Consider the following 17,674-nt stretch of genomic DNA (forward strand, 5'->3'; position numbering starts at 1 on the left):
CCTGCCTGGGATAACCCTTAGCAGACCCAGTCTAGAGGCCCTAGGAAACCCCGTGGGGGCTCTCGGGTCCGATGGAGGAGACCCTTGCGTCCCCTCTCGCTGTGTGCGAGTTTGAGGGTTACTCTGTCCCTTTGTCTCAGGGTGATTCTCATTGTTTTTGCCTCCGTCATGCTGTCTGTTGGGTCGGTGACACATTCGACCCCGAGTCCTGCAAGTTGTGTTGCTTGTTCGTGACTCATTTCACCCAGTCTGCTGATGGCTTACTTCAGGTGCAGGCAGCTCGTGCATTGTAATGTAGGTTTAGGTTGTTGCAACGCGCTCGGGTTGTCGCTTCCCCAGACGCCCCGAGGCTGCCCCGCTTTGTGTACAGTATCCACTCAATTTAACGGCTTATATGACGTGAGCAGAGAACACGTCTCGCAAGACTCCGGGTCAAAAGTATCATTAATGCTGCGTGTTGGTCACCAACACCTTCGACCCAGAGTCTGGCGAATCGTGTTCTTTGCTTGTTCTCCAATTTACCCATTCTGATGACATTGATATTCAGGTACAGGTGGCATCCGCGTTGCATGCTAGGTTTAGGCTGGTGCAGCGAGCTAGGTTGGTTGCCCACGTGGATGTCCCAAGGCTGCCCCATTTTGGTTGTAGGGATCCAGGCTTGGGGGTGTTAGTCGCTTCGACATTGGTTCCGTCCGTGCTCCCTTATTCTTCCCTCTGTTGTTGTTTCTACTCTTCCCTCCCCTCCCCCTGCTCTGAGCTCCCAGACATCTGAGGGTTTCAGAGTTGGAGCGGGGTTTAGTTGGTAATGAAACTTGGGCTGCTTCAGGGGCTACCCCATCCAGAATGAGGATGAAGGCATTCGAGCCTGCTCCTCCTGCCAAGGCTTCTGGGTTTTCCTGGTAGACCCCCTTCTTGCTGCCTTTTCTTCAGGGGTGGAGGACAGCTCTGCCCTGGGGCCTTCTCGTTTCTGGGACTGTTTGCCCCTGCTTGGGCTTTGTGATTTTTGGGCAGTTTTTTTCTAAGGGTAGCCCCGTCGACTTCCCAGAGCTATCCAGGCTAATATGGATATATTAGCTTTCTGGCATCAATGTGCATGGAGTTCTTGCCTACCAGGGACTACGAGCTAGAACCTGGCCCCCCCTCAGAGAGGCACGAAGAGCAATGGCCTATAGAAATCCCCGTGTGGATTTCTACACCTGGCCCCCGGGGCATAGGGTGTAAGAAACTCTGCCCCATTGTTTCTCGCCGGCGCCTGGGATCGAACCCAGGACCACAGGATCACAAGTCCAGCGTGCTGTCCGCTCGGCCGACCGGCTCCCAGAGAGGAGCCGGTCGCTGGCAGAGAGGGAGGGAGGGAGGCTGGCAGGCAGGCTGGCAGAGAGGGAGGGAGGGTAGCAGGCAGGCTGGCAGAGAGGGAGGCTGGCAGGCAGTCTGGCACAGAGGAAGGGAGGGTAGCAGGCAGGCTGGCAGAGAGGGAGGGAGGGAGGCTGGCAGGCAGGCAGGCTGGCAGAGAGGGAGGCTGGCAGGCAGTCTGGCACAGAGGAAGGGAGGGTAGCAGGCAGGCTGGCACAGAGGGAGGGAGGGAGGCTGGCAGAGGGAGGCTGGCAGGCAGTCTGGCAGAGAGGGAGGGAGGGTAGCAGGCAGGCTGGCAGAGAGGGAGGGAGGGAGGCTGGCAGGCAGGCTGGCAGAGAGGGAGGAAGGGTAGCAGGCAGGCTTTCTTTCTTTTTTTTTTTTTTTTTTTTTTTTTTTTTTTTTTTTTTTTTTTATTATTATTATTATTTTCTACCACAGACGTGGCCACACATTTACAATGCTAATCAGCATATATACATTTTCTTCTGTCCTCCATGGACAGGGTTAGAGAAGTGTTAAACATACAGTTCAAGGGTTTATTGAACACTCAACCACAGAAGGTGATTCGGTGCTTTTAAAATGCTAAGCTAACCTACATACGTAAATACAAAGATACACAGATTTACGTACGCCCTACATAAAGTATTGTGTCTTTTACATAGTGTCATTAATGTACATTCACAAAGGTGAAATGTAATTCTGATCAGCTTCCATATTTGCTTTATACCCATACATATACATACACACACACACACACATACACATACATATATACACACATACATGCATTCACATACATTTGTCTCATTTACCCTGACAGGGTGAGGTAGCTGATAAAGAAACTAGTGTGCAATTAAGCACTTAATCACTGAAGGTGATGAAGGTGCTTTTACAAGCTCAGGTTATATAGTTACATCACATACATACATTGTATGATTGATACATTACATGGTCAATTTTGGATACAAGTCCAATATATCATCAAGTGTTCCAGTACTCATATAGTAACTACAGAGTTCAGCATACCTTAGCCCAGGAGGGCGAAAGTCAGTCAGTATGGGACATTCTACAATATAATGTTCAAGAGAGTGCATGTTTTCTCTTTCACAAAGTTGACACATTGTGTACTCGACATTTGGGTTTTGAGAAAGCTGCCAGATACGTCTATATCCCAGGCGTATTCTGGCCACTATAACATCACATTGCCGGGTTCTTGTTCTATTAGTCCCATATGTGAATGTCTCCTCACGATATCTATCATAATATTTAATGCTACAACTTTCAGGTCTTTGAGAATTTGTTAGGTCGGTGAGATTTTCATTAGATATTTGTTTAAGTATTCTCTTTGTCACTGCTAATGAAACACCCATATCAATTTCTACCACTGGTTTTCTGCAAGCTGACTTAGCAAGCATATCAACAGTGTCATGCCTTGAGATGCCAACATGTGATGGTATCCATAGGAATTTAATCTCAAATCTGTTTTCTTTGGCAGCTAAAACATTCATTCGAATATCACTGACTATTTTCTGGGTGTCACTACTATGTGCGTTCAATGCCAGGAGTGCACTCTGCGAGTCACAGTATATAAGTCCACTGCCTTTGTCTTTTAAAAATTCAGTGGCAAGGTATATGCCTGCAAGTTCGGTTTGAGTTGTACTTGCCCAGTCATTGACGCGCTTCATTGCTGTATGTACGAGAGAAGATTGTTCAAATATGTTACATGCACATCCGGTACATCGTCCACCTTCTTCTACAGAGCCGTCGGTATAGCACTGATAAACATCGTTACCCATACTCTGAGTACTTTCAGTGATGCTTTTCAGTGTTAACTGTTTTAACAATGTAGTGTGCACACTATCTTTCTTGGGCGCATTTACAAAATCAACTGATAGATCCCAGTTATCCCATGGAGTAATTGGCTGATTAATCATTAGTCGAGTTGGGTACATATTTAATATTTTGATGGAGTTGGCTACCTTGTAGAACCAATATACATAATCAGATTTCGTTCTTCTTCTATAGACCTCAGGTGAGTGTAGCATATTAGAAAGTTTAGCTTGAAACTTCATGTGTTGTCTAGATCTACTCAATGCCTTCACGCCGAAAACTGTGCTAATAGACAAGATTCTCTCACTTATGGTAGGTAATTTTAACTCTGCTCTCATGTTAACTATTCTCGTGGACTTTGGAGCCCCAAGGATGAGACGCATAGCTTCATTTTGCAAGGTTTCAAGAGATTTCAGCTCTTTGTCAGTATACAGTGTGAGATGTAGAGCATTGTAGTCAATCACAGAGCGTATAAATGATACATAAAACATTCTAGCAAGTCTCACGTTAAGCCCATGATTGACACCAACAAGGACCCGCAAGGGCTTTAATCTCTCCCAAAGTCTCCTCTTGAGAGAAGAAAGGTACCCAGGGTCGTTAATGGGGACACCAAGGTATCTGTAAGACTCGCAGTTCTCAAGTGCTCGCCCATCTATATGATAATTGGGTGGTGGAATACCACATGGAATGAGGGCACGAGTTTTCTGTACAGAGATAAGGAGGCCACATTCCTCAGCTCTAGTAGCAAAAGCGTCGAGCAGAACTTGCATTCTAGGCTCGGTGGCAGCCTGTAAACATATATCATCAGCATAACAAATGACAGTGTCTTCATTATTAGTTGGAAGATCTTTAATAAGTTTATGCATCAGAACGTTGAACAATAAGGGACTGAGGACCCCTCCTTGTGGAGTTCCCAGTTCAAAGTGTTTGCTCTCTGTGCTTTTAACACCATTAAACAAAACATATGCTGTTCGATTAGACAAATAGCCCTTTATCCATTTCAGTAATTTTCCTTGTATTCCCAGCTCGGCAAGCTGTTCCAGTATGATTCCTCTGTTTGCTGTATCAAAAGCTGCTGCTAGGTCGATGAAGACTGTTTGGGGGGAAGCTTCAATATGTGCGAAGTACTCAGCAAAACAGTGTTGTGTTCTGAGCCCAGGCATAAATCCAAACAGTTGGGGTGACAGGTGCCCCTGTATACGATACATGAGTCGGTTAAGAACAATACGTTCAAGCACTTTACAAACACACGATGTTAAAGATATGGGTCTATAATTATCTGAGTGTGGTTTGGGGATAGGAACAATGACACTCTTTGTCCAAGCATCAGGTAATACTCCTTCACGTAAACTCATTCTGTACAACACTAATAGTGGATTACCTGGTACGTGTGAGACTAATCTCAGTAGACTGTAAGTAATACCATCCTCTCCAGGAGCAGTTGATTTTCCCATCTTTAGTGCATGATTTAATTCCCATTCAGTTACATCATTAAGGTCCGACACGTCGATAGCTGTACAGGCAAGATTGATGGTTCGTTGTCTGTTGGGGCGTGTGTCATCAAGTTTGTGCTGTATGTTAATTGGGAGTGAGGTGTAGCTTGATGTTATTGCCCATTGATCAAGGAGGATGTTTGCTTGTTCTAGTGGGCTGTGGTGCAGCGGTTTGGTTGGGCTGCTTCTAGAGATTTTCCGTATCTTTTCCCAAACTTCAACAAGTGTTGTTTGCTCATTTATACTTTGTAGGAACTCTTCCCAATGTTTATTACGTATGACGTTGCTCATGTCTCTCACCTCTCTATTTGCAACTAGAAATGCATGCAGGTCACCTTGTGCTTTGGTTCGTTTGTACGTATCTCCAAGTTGCTTTACCCGTTCATGTTCTTTAACAAATACGGGGTCAAGGACCCACTTGGGTGGTGGCAGGTGTTGCCCACTTCTGCTAGGCTTACGACCTGTTCTCCAACACACCCATGTGTCGTAGTAGGTAGTAATCGTATCAACGAGATCTCTGGAGAAGGCTTGTACATTCGTTATTGTGTAATCTTGATACCATTTTGATATACAATTAATAAAGTGGTCATGCAAGCCATATGGAATATTCATTTTCCGTCTCTGATGTCTATTAGGTACATCACACTGTACCTCATAGGAAGCAGAAACTGCATAGTGATCACTAACTAAGTGATTTACCAACGAACATTCCATCCTATCTTGCACAAGGTTTCTACCCATTACATAATCAAGTCTGCCTCCCAATAAATGAGTTTGGGTATCCGTAGTATACACGGTTAATCTGTTGTCATAAACATATTTGATAAATTTGCATCCATTATCATTGTTAGTACTGTCTCCCAGCGTAATATGTCTAGCATTAAAATCTCCCATGTATATTGTCCCATGATTGTCTAGATCTGGGAACAATGTTACATTGAGTTTCTGAGCAGGCAGGCTGGCAGAGAGGGAGGGAGGGAGGGAGGCTGGCAGGCAGGCTGGTAGGCAGTCTGGCAAAGGAGGAGGGAGGCTGGCAGGCAGGCTGGCAGAGAGGGAGGCTGGCAGGCAGTCTGGCAAAGGAGGAGGGAGGCTGGCAGGCAGTCTGGCAAAGAGGGAGGGAGGCTGGCAGGCAGGCTGGCAGAGAGGGAGCATGGCAGGCAGTCTGGCAAAGAAGGAGGGAGGCTGGCAGGCAGGCTGGCAGAGAGGGAGGTTGGCAGGCAGGCTGGGACGGAGGGAGGGAGGCAGGCTGGAGTCAGGCAGGAAGGCAGGCTGGCAGTCAGGCAGGAAGGCATGAAGACAGGAAGGAAGGGATGGATGTGTGACGAGGTGAGCCACGTGACCTTGAGAGAGAGAGAGTATGGAGGGGTGGAGGGTGGGGAAGGTGTGTCGGTGGTGGCTCTTTGGTCCTGCCACTCCTGAGGGAGAAGTGGATCAGGACTTCTCTAATTGGCGAGTGTAAACAAAATACTGTCGCATTCATGCTATGAACCTGTCGATTTTTTCCCTTAAATTTAAAAAAAAAAATTCTCTCCATTTTCCTCCATTTCTCGTTTACGAACTTACACGATAACCGGCGGGTCTCATCCCCAAGGGGTTCGGAAACTAAGTGGTGCTCTGTATTAGCTTTCTGGCGTCAGTCAATGTGCATGGAGTTCTTGCCTACCAGAGACTACAAGCCAGAACCTGGCCCCCTCAGAGAGGCATGAGGAGCAATGGCTATAGAAACCCTCGTGTGGTTGGGAACATTCTATGTCTGCCATTGACCGGGTCTGGCACCCAGAAAGGCAGGCACCCCAAAACAAACCCCTATTCTGGTGAAAATATTCCTACCGAAAGCCGAATGAGTGGACACAACTCCCCAAACGAAAATTATCAAACGAGCATGACGTCATCACCGTGCCATTGTTTGTGCAAACACTATCCCTCCTCAGGAGGGAAAAGGGGAAGCCCCAGACCCTCGCGCCGGCGTTCCACCCTTCAATTTCTAGGCTGGATGTCAAAAGACGCAAAAATACCGCCGACCGCAGAGAGGGAGGGTGCCGGGGAGCCTCCAGGTCTCACCCAGAAAATGGCATTTCATTACATTCAATGCTGGTTTTCTGGGGGGAGCCCCATCAGCTCCCAGGAGTTAACTCACCAAAGATAAGGAAAAAGAGGGAAGGATCCGGAAGGCAGACGCCACGCGCTCTAACACAAAAACAAGACAACCGGCAAAACCGAAGGACCCTATGGACAGCCCGGGAGACCCGAACCCTGTAACAGGAAGGAAGGAAGGAAGGAAGGAAGTAAGGAAGGAAGGAAGGAAGGAAGGAAGGGAGGGAGGGAGGGAGGGAGGGAGGGAGGGAACCCGTGCCAAAAAGTGCGTCCACAGCCAACGTAGACAATGGCGGAGAGCCGCAACTAAACACAACACAAGATGCACCCACAGCCTGACCAACCAAGCATCAACACTGCAAGGACCCATCTGGGAAGCAGCAGATTCATTCTTCACCAGAAAAGGAGGAGACGGCATCAACCGAAGAAAACTACTACCAGGACCAAGCAGACGCCAGAGGTGAGCATGAAGCTCCCTGAATTGACCTTTCAGAAGCCAAGCAAACAGGGGAAAAAAAACTTAGAAAAAAAAAACAGAACCGAAGGGGCCACCACAAACCAAGGAGAAAAGAGAGCACCCGGTCCAAAGACCAGGACGGCTCAGGCAGTGATCGAACAGGCCGGAGGTGAAACCGCACAAGACAGATTGTGGAATGGAGTAGAAGTACTGTAACCTCAGTACCGAACGCAAGCTGAAGCGGTTCCGCTAGCGCGGCACAATATGAGGTGACAGTATTCGGCATAAGATGGCGGTCCTGGAACAACCATGAAAGGAAGGACAAAACAACCCTATCAGAGACCGAAGGACATTTATGCAGTGATAGGAAAAACCCAAAGGACCGCCAGGAAACTGCATATGGCCGCTGAGACGACGCATGCAGGTGGGAGACCAACAATGAAGCCACCTGTGCCCCATACAAGGGATGATAGACTTGAGTCAGAAGCTCTAGAAATGAAGACTCGAGGAGAAGAATGAACCAGCCTCGTACTGGGCTGGACTGATCTGCTGAAGGCGAAACCGCAGGAAGACCCTCGGGTTCGGACACCGAGCAAGCAGGGCCTGAAACCATGGCTGGGCCGGCCATCAAGGAGCCAGAAGGACAACTCTTCCCTGGAAGTCTCCAAGCAAGCCAGGACCTGGAGCAACTGCTGAACCTGTAGGAGGTACAGGTAACCCCACCCCGCCCAGTCCTGCTTGAAGGCATCGACCTCAACAGCCCCGTAGTAAGGAAAGAGCGCCACATATACTGAAGACGCCTCGACCATGCTGATGCGAAGAGGTGCACTACCGGAGGCCGGAACGTCCAGCAGAGAAAACTGAAGGAGTTGGCGTCGACCGTGCACTTTGTGGAAAAAGGAATGAAGTGGGACAGGCCATCTGCCAGGACGCTGCACACCCCCTGAACGTGAATGGCCAACCCTTAACCCATACACACGCTCTCAAAGGTCACGTGGTTCACCTCAACACCCATCCATCCCTTCCTGCCAGCCAGCCTGCCTGCCTGCCTGCCTGCCTGCCAGCCAGCCAGCCTGCCTGCCTGCCTGCCTTCCTGCCTGCCTGCCTGCCTTCCTGCCTGCCTGCCTGCCTGCCTGCCTGCCTGCCTGCCTGCCTGCCTGCCTGCCTGCCTGCCTTCCTGCCTGCCTGCCTGCCTTCCTGCCTGCCTGCCTGCCTGCCTGCCTTCCTGCCTTCCTGCCTGCCTGCCTGCCTGCCTGCCTGCCTGCCTGCCTGCCTGCCTGCCTGCCTGCCTGCCTGCCTGCCTGCCTGCCTGCCTGCCTCCCTCCCTCCCTCCCTCCCTCCCTCCCTCCCTCCCTCCCTCCCTCCCTCCCTCCCTCCCTCCCTCCTTACCAGCCTGCCTGCCTCCTTACCAGCCTGCTTGCCTCCTTACCAGCCTGCTTGCCTCCTTACCAGCCTGCTTGCCTCCTTACCAGCCTGCTTGCCTCCTTACCAGCCTGCTTGCCTCCTTACCAGCCTGCCTGCCTGCCTGCCAGCCAGCCAGCCAGCCAGCCAGCCAGCCAGCCAGCCAGCCTGCCAGCCTGCCAGCCTGCCAGCCAGCCAGCCAGCCAGCCAGCCAGCCAGCCAGCCAGCCTGCCTGCCTGCCTGCCTGCCTGCCTGCCTGCCTGCCTTCCTTCCTTCCTTCCTTCCTTCCTTCCTTCCTTCCTTCCTTCCCAGCTAGCCTGAGCCTGCCTTTCCCTCCCTCCCTAATTCTCCCATCCTCCCTCACTAATTCTCCCATTTACCACCCACTCCCTCCTAGCATCACTCCCTACCTCCCTCCCTTTCTCACTAACTCTCCCCCTCACTCACTGATTCTCCCCCTCTCGCTCATACTGCCTCCCACCTAAGCTCCCTCATCCATCCACCCACCAGTCAACCATCACTGACGCAATGCGTGCATTTGGAGTTGACATGGTGCACAGATGTTTCTTGATTGTGCAGATATGTAAAACAAAAGCACAGAATGAACATTCCAGCCTTATGGCAATTCAAAATAATAGGAATAATAGGCCGTGAATCTGTGAAGTCACAGTGGGCAAACTGGACCATCTCCCACCACCACAGGCCGGCGCAACACTTGCCAGACCCCGTACATTCGGGTAGCATGACTCCCCAACCCCAATTGGGAAACTGGAAGTTTTGGATAACTAAAATTCGGAAACCAAGTTTTGCTCTGTATATCCCTATCAGCCTGGATAGCTCCTGGGAGCCTCCGGGTCTCACCCAGAAAAAGGCATTTCATTACATTCAACACTTTTTTTTTTTTTTTTTTTCCTCCCGTCTGCTTTGTTTTTTCCCATTTGCTCTCATAATATCAGCTCCCTTGCTTTGGCTGCATATCCTTTTGTTGCAGTAGCCATTTTCTTTCTGTGGCTGCTTCCCCACCCGGCCATCAGGGCAGCGTTGCTGTTTGTTTACAAGTGCCTAGGAGTGTGCCTAGGAGTTTTGGGGTGTTTGCTTCCGTCTGGAGTTTTTTCCTCCTCCCAATGCCGTGTCTCTGTTTTGTTCTTTGTTTTGGGGCATTTTGCCCTTTGTTCCTCTGGGAACATTTGGGTGTTGGTTTTTTGCCTGATTTTGTGTTTTTCTGTTTGTGTTTGGGTTCTGGGCCCTTGGTTTTAGTGTCCAGTGTCTGTGTTTGCTCTGCTTGCTCCCACGACCCTCGGTTTTCGGTCCGTTTCTGGCTGTTTTGACTGGGGGTTCTGTCCGGGTCTTGCGTTTGACTTTTCCTTCAGTGGTGCATTTCTGCCAGCAAACGTGGTGGTTTGGGCTTCCCCTGTGTTTGTTTCTGGGTTCCTTTGGGCTCTTTGGTTTCATTCTGGAAGTTTTTCTTCCTTTTGGGTTTCCCTTCAGAGGTACAGGTAGCCCTTGGTGGTTATCTCCTGTGCACTCCGGACTTGCCTCTTCTGGAGTTCTGGGGTCTTCCTGGCTTGCAGGTTGCACTTTTTGGGTGCAGCCTTTGGTGCAGCTTTTGTGCCGGTGCCTCCTCCGGAGCCGTCTTCATCTATTCATCTTGTTCTAGTCCCGTAACGGGACTGTGTGTGTCTTAGCTTCATTCTGTTTTTTTTTTTTTTCTGCCTGTATTGCTGGCTTCCTTCTGGATGACTCTGTCCCAGTTCCGGCTTCTTTTGGGGCTGGGTTATTAGATGGTGTCTCTGGCCCCTGGGGTCGCATGCTGGCGTGTCCCACTTCTCCCAGGGTTCAGGGACTGGTTCGTTTTCATGGTGGGGTGGCTTGCTTCTTGTCTTCGTTGCCTTTCCTTTGGCCAGCTTTTGGCACCTCATGTTTCTGTGTCTTACCCCGGTTCCTGGTGACCCATCTAAGTCTGCTAGGTATTCAGGTGTTAGCCCAGCTCAACCGCTGGTTGGTGTGGGCTCCCAGCCAGTCTGTCTGCTCCTCGGAGGTGTGGTTCTTTCCCTGTTTGTTGGATTCGGGTTCTTGGTGAACTGGAAGAAGTCCCTTCTGGAAGTCCTGCCCCAGGTTTGGACCTGGCTGGGTCTTGTTTGGGACTCTCAGACTGCTTCCATGTCTCTCCTTTCGGAGATGTTGCTGTGGCTACAGTCCCGCTTTCAGCCGTTTCTCGGGGAAGGGGGGCGAGGTCCCGGGTCACTTGGTGGCTACTCGAGCAGCTCTGCAGGAGTCTGACCTTCGCCATGCTGGTTTACCTGCAGAGTTGGGTTTGGCTTCAGTGTCTGGTCTGGTTCCTTTGGGGACACCTCTTCCGTCTCTCTTGCAATCGCTGGGTTTGACCTCTGTGGGGCCTTGTGTCGGTTGTTGCATCATCGGCTTCCTATTTGTTTTTTTTGGTTCAGTGCCTTGGCGCCTACCCGAGCTCTTGCTTCATGTGTTCATGGACGCGTCGTCTCTTGACTGGGGCTTTGTGACCAGTGCTCACCAGGCCGGCCAGGGATGGTAGGGTCTGTCCTTCCATTGGGCTCACAACACAGTGCGGGAGTTCGTGGCGGTTTGGCCGTCGCCTCGAAGGGTTCGGGTTGCTCAGGGTTGAGCCATCTGGCTTCATTCGGATTGTTCTCTGGTGGTTCATTGCCTGCACCACGGGGTTCCCTTCGGTCCTTGCCTCTTTGGGGCTGGTCACTTCGAATGGCTCGTCTGCTGGTTTCTCGGGGTTTTGCTCTTCATGAGGTTCATATCCGAGGCGTGTCCCACGTCCTGGCGGGTGGCTTGTCTTGGTTCATTCCAGTGTCCACGGATTGGACAGTTGACACCGACTCCTTCCATTGGCTCTGCTGGACATTCAGGCTCCCAGAGGTGGACCTCTTTGCATTGGCATGGTTTGGGCATCTCTCAATGTGTGTGTGGTGCCATTCCCCGACTGCGGAGCCTTTGAGGTAGCCCCCCCTTTCAGGGCTGGTCAAGATGGAGTTACCTGTCCCTCTTTTCCCCTGTCCAGCTGTTGCTTCGGTTTCTGGCTCAGTTGGAGTCTTACCATGGGAGAGTCATCCTGGTGGCCAACCAAGCCTTGGTTTCAGGCGCTGCTTGCTTGGTGTCCGAACCTGGGGCGTTTTCCATGGCTCTGCCTTTTCCAGCAGGTCGAACCGGTCTGGTACACGGCTGGTGCAGTCTTCTCCTCCGCTCTTCGCATCTCGTCTTTTTGATGCGGGTTTATCACACCGTTTGTATGGTGATCAGGTGGCTTCGTTGATGGTGTCCCACCCAAGAGCTTCATCTTGGTGACAGTATGAAGTTTCCTAACATTATTTTGGCCATTTTCTTTCTCAGCATAAGTTGTCTTCTGTTTCTGCTCAGGTTATCTTGTCCTTTCTTACTTGACTTTTTCAGGACTGTCATTTAATGCCTAATACTTTTGCCTCGTATCATGCGTCGCTGGTGGAGCATTTCCAGCTTGCGTTCAGGGTGGATGTCACTTCTGCCCCGTTCCATAAGCTTCTCGTGCTTTGTTTCACCTCCGGCCTGCTCTTGCGCTGCCTGAGCTGTCCTGGTCCTTGGACAGGGTGCTCTCCTATCTCTCTCCTTCTCAGTTCATGGTGGCCCCTTTGGTTCAAGATTGTTTTTCCAATCTATTCAGTTTAGTTCAGGCTTGTTTTTCTAAGACTTTTTTTCCTGTTGGCATTGGCCTCTGGGTGTGTGGTTGGAAAGCTTTATGCTCTCCTCCGGTGCAGGGGTTTCTGCTCTTTCGGTCCTGGTGGTAGGTTTGTCCGTTTGCAGCCGTCTCCTTCTTTTCTGGCAAAGAATGAGTCTGCTGCTTTCCGGAGGGGTCTTTGGGATGTTGATACTTGGTTGGTCAGGCCGGGGGTGCATCATGTGTTGTGTCTGGTTGCGGCTCTCCACCGTTATCTGCACTTTGGCTACACCTGGTTTCCCTTCTTCCCTGTTCCAGGGTGCTGGTCTCCCAGGTCATCCGCATGGTTATCAGGTCTAGCCAGCCTGCGGTCTATCCTCGTGCCCACAACATTTGTAAGTTTGCTGCCTTGGCTTCCGTCTTTGATAACATCCTGGGTTGACATTTGGGGATGGGATTTTTTGAGGTCGAATAGGGTCCTGGCCGCTCACTCCCTAATCAGTGTTCCTGGGCCTTGTAGGGCCAGTGTCACATTGGATCGGCTGTTACAGCCAGTTGTCTCGACTTAGAGTTGAGGAGCGAAGACTGACCGACCTCTCAGGAAAGTCCCCATTTTTGCTTTTGTCTTTGGGGAGCTGACAGGGTTTCCCCCCAGAAAACCAGCGTTGAATGTAATGAAATGCCATTTTCTGAGTGAGACCCGGAGGCTCCCCAGCAACCGTCCTTCCCTGCGGGCTGTTTTTTTTTTTTTTTTTTTTTTTTTTTGGACATCCAGCCTTAAGAACTGAATAGTGGGTAGCTGGCGTGAAGGTCTGAGGCACCCCCCTTTCCCCCTCTCCCGGGGAAGGAACCTTACCTTTAGGTTACCTTGAAGTGCTTCCGGGGCTTAGCGTCCCCGCGGCCCTGTCGTCGACCAGGCCTCCTGGTTGCTGGACTGATCAACCAGGCTGTTGGACGTGGCTGCTCGCAGCCCGACATATGAGTCAAAGCCTGGTTGATCAGGTATCCTTTGGAGGTGCTTATCCAGTTCAGGAAAGGGGGGATTGTGCAGACAGACAGATTGTGCAGGGATTGTCGCACGGCAACATAATGACATCATGCTAGTTTGCTTGTTTTCATTTCAGAAGTTCTGTCCACTCGTTCGGCTCTTTTTAACAATGTTTTCACCAGAATAGCAGTTTGTTTTGTGGCTTACCTTTCTGGGGGAGCCTGACCTGGTTAATGGCAGACGTAGAATGCTTCCAACCACACGGGGGTTTCTATAGGTAATTGCTGCCTCTAGGCCTCTCCTCGTGCCATGGACCAGGTTCTGGCTCATGGTCTTCAGTAGGCCTAGAACTCCATGCACATTGACTGATGCCAGAAATGTAATATATCCATATTAGCCTCGATAGCTTTGGGGAGCCTCAGGCACTCGCCCAGAAAATGGCGTTTCATTACTTTCAATGCTGTTTTTTTGAACTTGCAAAAAATATAATTTGACAACTTTTTACACACAATACCTTCTTATTTTTCAGGTTGTTGAAGTAGTAGAAGTGAAAGATGCAGCTGATGATGTGATTGAGGAAGAGTTTAAAAAGTTTGATGAGCAGCTCGGGGAAAAACGGACAAAAACGGAATGAACAAGCAGATATTGCCAAAAATGGGAAGCGCATAAAGGGCCCCCCATTAATGTAAACATTCAATACACCTGTATTCTAAGAACTTAGGCATTTTAGTTTTGAATAATAAATTTTGAATTTATTGTTTACATTTTGTCTACCTAACAATAACTTTTATTTTTCTCATAAAATATCACTTTATATATAGATAACATAAGGTAATCTTAGTCAAGGCCACTAAATTTCAGACATTTTTTAATGTTGAAGGATTTGGTTTACATTAAATGTTAAAAAAAATATATTGTATGAACCAGTGATCGTCTGTACATGAACACCTTCTATTGCAAAATATTCTTATTACTTTCACAAATATTTTGAAAGTTTGTCAAGAAATTATATATTCATTCCGTAAACGTATAAACTTTAATTTATTCAGTTTAAACTGTACATAATTATTGATAAATAAATTATACTAAAAGTTGTTTCTTTATCATATAATTCATGCATAAAATGTTATACATAATTTTATTAAAGATTATATCATTATCAACATTATCTAATTTTCCATTAGTGAGACGTGGGGGAGGCATGAACTCGAAAGAAATAGGGGACTTTATCTGTTCGTTATTTCTTACCCATTATTAACTAGCATGACACAGCACAATGATATTCTAGCAAGACGTCCACAGCAGTATCTCACTGCTGTATATGTCTGGGTGTAAACTTCTTCCTGTGAGATGTCATTAAAAAACATTTCTAACAAAAGTAAAACTTTTGTTCCATCTCAACCACCGTGCTATGCCGAGTTAATTGTGCAATTCCCCCCAAGCGCATGAAATAAAGTGTTCCCAAAAAATTATTTTTTCTTCGTAAAATGATAAATTTTCTTCCCTGAACACATCTATGTAAAAATAAATACCAAATTCCACTTACTTTGGCTGTGGGGATGTGGACAAGGTGCACTGTGACAACACCAGGGGCTGGTCGCCCTTGCGTGACACGCCCACACACCACACACGGTTGCGCTGGCCATTCAAGCACCGGGTGTTGCTACAAATATATTTTCAATTATTTGTTATATGTATTTCCAATGCAGTTTTATTTTTTTTTATCATATACGATGCACATTTGTGTACTTTACAATATATATAGAGTAGAACGTTTGTAATGTTCCATGGAAATGTGATGCATGTATCAGTAATGTGTTCACAATAAATATTTATTGTCGCAATATTACGTGTTAAAAATTCACTAAAATTACAATATGTACAGTTTCACACACTATTTACACAGTAACACACTGTATTACACATTCAGTACTACGGAAGTGAGTAATAATCGACAAAGTAGTCCATGGTGCACAGCGCAACTTCGCCCTCGTTGCACCAGGTACAGATAGATTTTCGCTTCCTGTTTCTTCGTTCTGTGTGCTTGCAAATAACGCACTCATGTACACCCTTGGCTTTAGTACTTGTAGGTTGTATTTAGCCAAGCTTGTAAAGCATAAGGTAGTATTGAAAAGACGATAGGAAAAGATCTATTTGTAAGGTCCCACACAGGAAGAGATTCAGCTAGCCTCAAAGAGTGTCTCAGTCTGGAAAAGATTCAGCTATTCTTGAAACTATCTATGGAAGAAAACACCATGGAAGCTGCTAACACGCTAAAATCTATGCTACTTGTATCAGATGCATCCTCACTGAATGCAGAAAACAATTCATCTATGTATCATTTATATAAACTGGAGATAACATAGGTGGGCAAAGGTGGTGCTCAAAGCTACAACTGGATACGCTTGCTGTATCGTCCTCCTAGGTGCTGTATCACTGTATCCAACGTTTGTGTTAGGTCCTTATTGCACCTAGCTTCACCAATATTATGACACTTATGTTCTTCAAATAATAAGGTTTGAATTTCACCGATAGAGCGCGATCTTTCAACACCGCGTTGGACAAGTGTTTGGGAGCCAGAGGCGCATGCATCATCCATGGTTGCTCACTCAGTACTACCCCAGCCAGCAGCCCTGGGGCATTCTGGGAATTTTTTCCAAGATGGCTGCCTCTCACTGGAGGTCCTAAGAGTCCATTTCGTACACAACCAACCTCGCACTCATTTAGAATGATTACGGAAAAATCAAATTTTCTTAGATTAAGGACCTGCCCGAAACGCTGAGTGTACTAGTGGCTTTACAAGAATGTAATTACTATGCTATGTATCCTCACAATCCCAATGTACCTTCTTATATATATAAATAAATAAATATAAATAAATAAATAAATGGAGTTTTCTCTGTTGGCGCAGTTTCCCGCCGACCGAGAATACTCGGTTGGCGCTGTTAAGTGGTTAAACTGATTCCACCTAATTTTACTCTATACTACTAATTATATGGTGTTGGTACAGTACAGTAGAAGCTGTTTACAAATGCCCCCCTCTACGAATTTTTCGCTATACTAGGTCAATTTTCTCGTAAAATTTGACACGGTGTATGAAGTTTGCCTAGGAATTTCGAGTTTGTTGATACAGTATGGGTCGACAAGCACGTAGGTTCTGCAGAGGGATGAGGCACCCTCAATGTACCAGTGTATCCCGCCTAGCGACGACTGCTCTTGAATTCTTTGTGCTGAATTTCGTTTTTTTTTTTTTTTTTTTTTTTTTTTTTTTTTGAACATGAAAATTCTTATTATATATCATGCCATGGGTCCCAAGAAAGTCTGGTAAAGTTCATCTAAGAAAATAGTTGTGAGTATATTATGTCCTTTCCTCATTAAGAAAATGTGTGCAGTATGGGAAGAACTGCAAAGTTTTCCTGAAAAGCTCACCCAGGTAAAGCTGTAGCAGATTGTTGTGTTAACTTTTTTAATGACAATATGATGCCTCTCTATAGTCAAGAGTTAAAATGTAGGGAAAAATAAGTGTCCATAGACAGATTCTTAGTGAGACACAACCAGGTCCTAGTGGTATATCTGCAAAACGTAGGAAAGAGAGTGTACCCCAGAAATATCATCACTGCCGATGTTATAATAATGGGGACTTCCCTTCCAAACACTAACACCTCTCATCCTTCCCCCTTCCTCACAGTCTTCCATACACCAAGAAGAGTCCTCAATAAAAGTGAGGTACCTGTATAGTAAAAAATAATAGTAGTATTCTGTATAAAATGTATTTTGAAGTTAATATTTTTGGGTGTGTGGAATGGATTAATTCAATTTACATTATTTCTTATGGTAAAATTTGTTTTGGTTTACGAATTTTTGATGTACGAACCGTCTTTTGGAACGAATTAAATTCGTAACCCAAGGGTCCACTGTACTTAATACCCAGTATTTCACACTTGCCATGTTCAGAACATAATTTTCTCTTCATCTCTCCCTTATACTGTATCCGTAATTTCACTAGAATACACGTTCATCGTGTTATGGGGGGTATGTGGTTGAGGGCCAATAGCTAGAGTCAAGATGTATCAAAAATAGTAGGATAGATAGGCTCGGCCCCCAAGGAACATAGGTTCCTGCTAATGATTCAATGTTTTAGATTACAGGTCTGCTGTCTAGTAGCTAATCATCTATACCACTTTAACAGGATGAATTGATACTTCCCATACACTAACTTATTTATTAAACCCTCTAATAACCCCCCCCCATATACATTAATACAACTATTTTCTTTACCACTCTACCTTACGTTAAACACCCTCAATAGAATTCTTGGTGACTCGGATACTTTTGATATCGTTCGCCTTATGTGTATTTGTTCTCGTATTGGCATCCTTGGT

General features: G+C 47.3%; 1 protein-coding gene across 3 annotated transcripts in view; it reads left to right on the top strand.

Annotated features, from left to right (window-relative positions):
• Window positions 1-14,383, top strand: part of LOC123755716 (NFU1 iron-sulfur cluster scaffold homolog, mitochondrial) — a 102,606-nt gene extending 88,223 nt beyond the window's left edge. For all 3 annotated transcript variants that reach the window (XM_069300042.1, XM_045738456.2, XM_045738455.2), the window contains one exon: window positions 13,822-14,383. In XM_069300042.1, the coding sequence (XP_069156143.1) occupies window positions 13,822-13,926 (105 nt within the window). In that variant the 3' untranslated portion in view covers window positions 13,927-14,383. The remainder of the gene's footprint in view (window positions 1-13,821) is intronic.
• Window positions 14,384-17,674: the final 3,291 nt, after the last annotated feature.

This window comes from Procambarus clarkii, chromosome 43 (assembly GCF_040958095.1).
Source record: "Procambarus clarkii isolate CNS0578487 chromosome 43, FALCON_Pclarkii_2.0, whole genome shotgun sequence".
NCBI classification, from domain to species: Eukaryota; Metazoa; Arthropoda; class Malacostraca; order Decapoda; family Cambaridae; genus Procambarus; species Procambarus clarkii.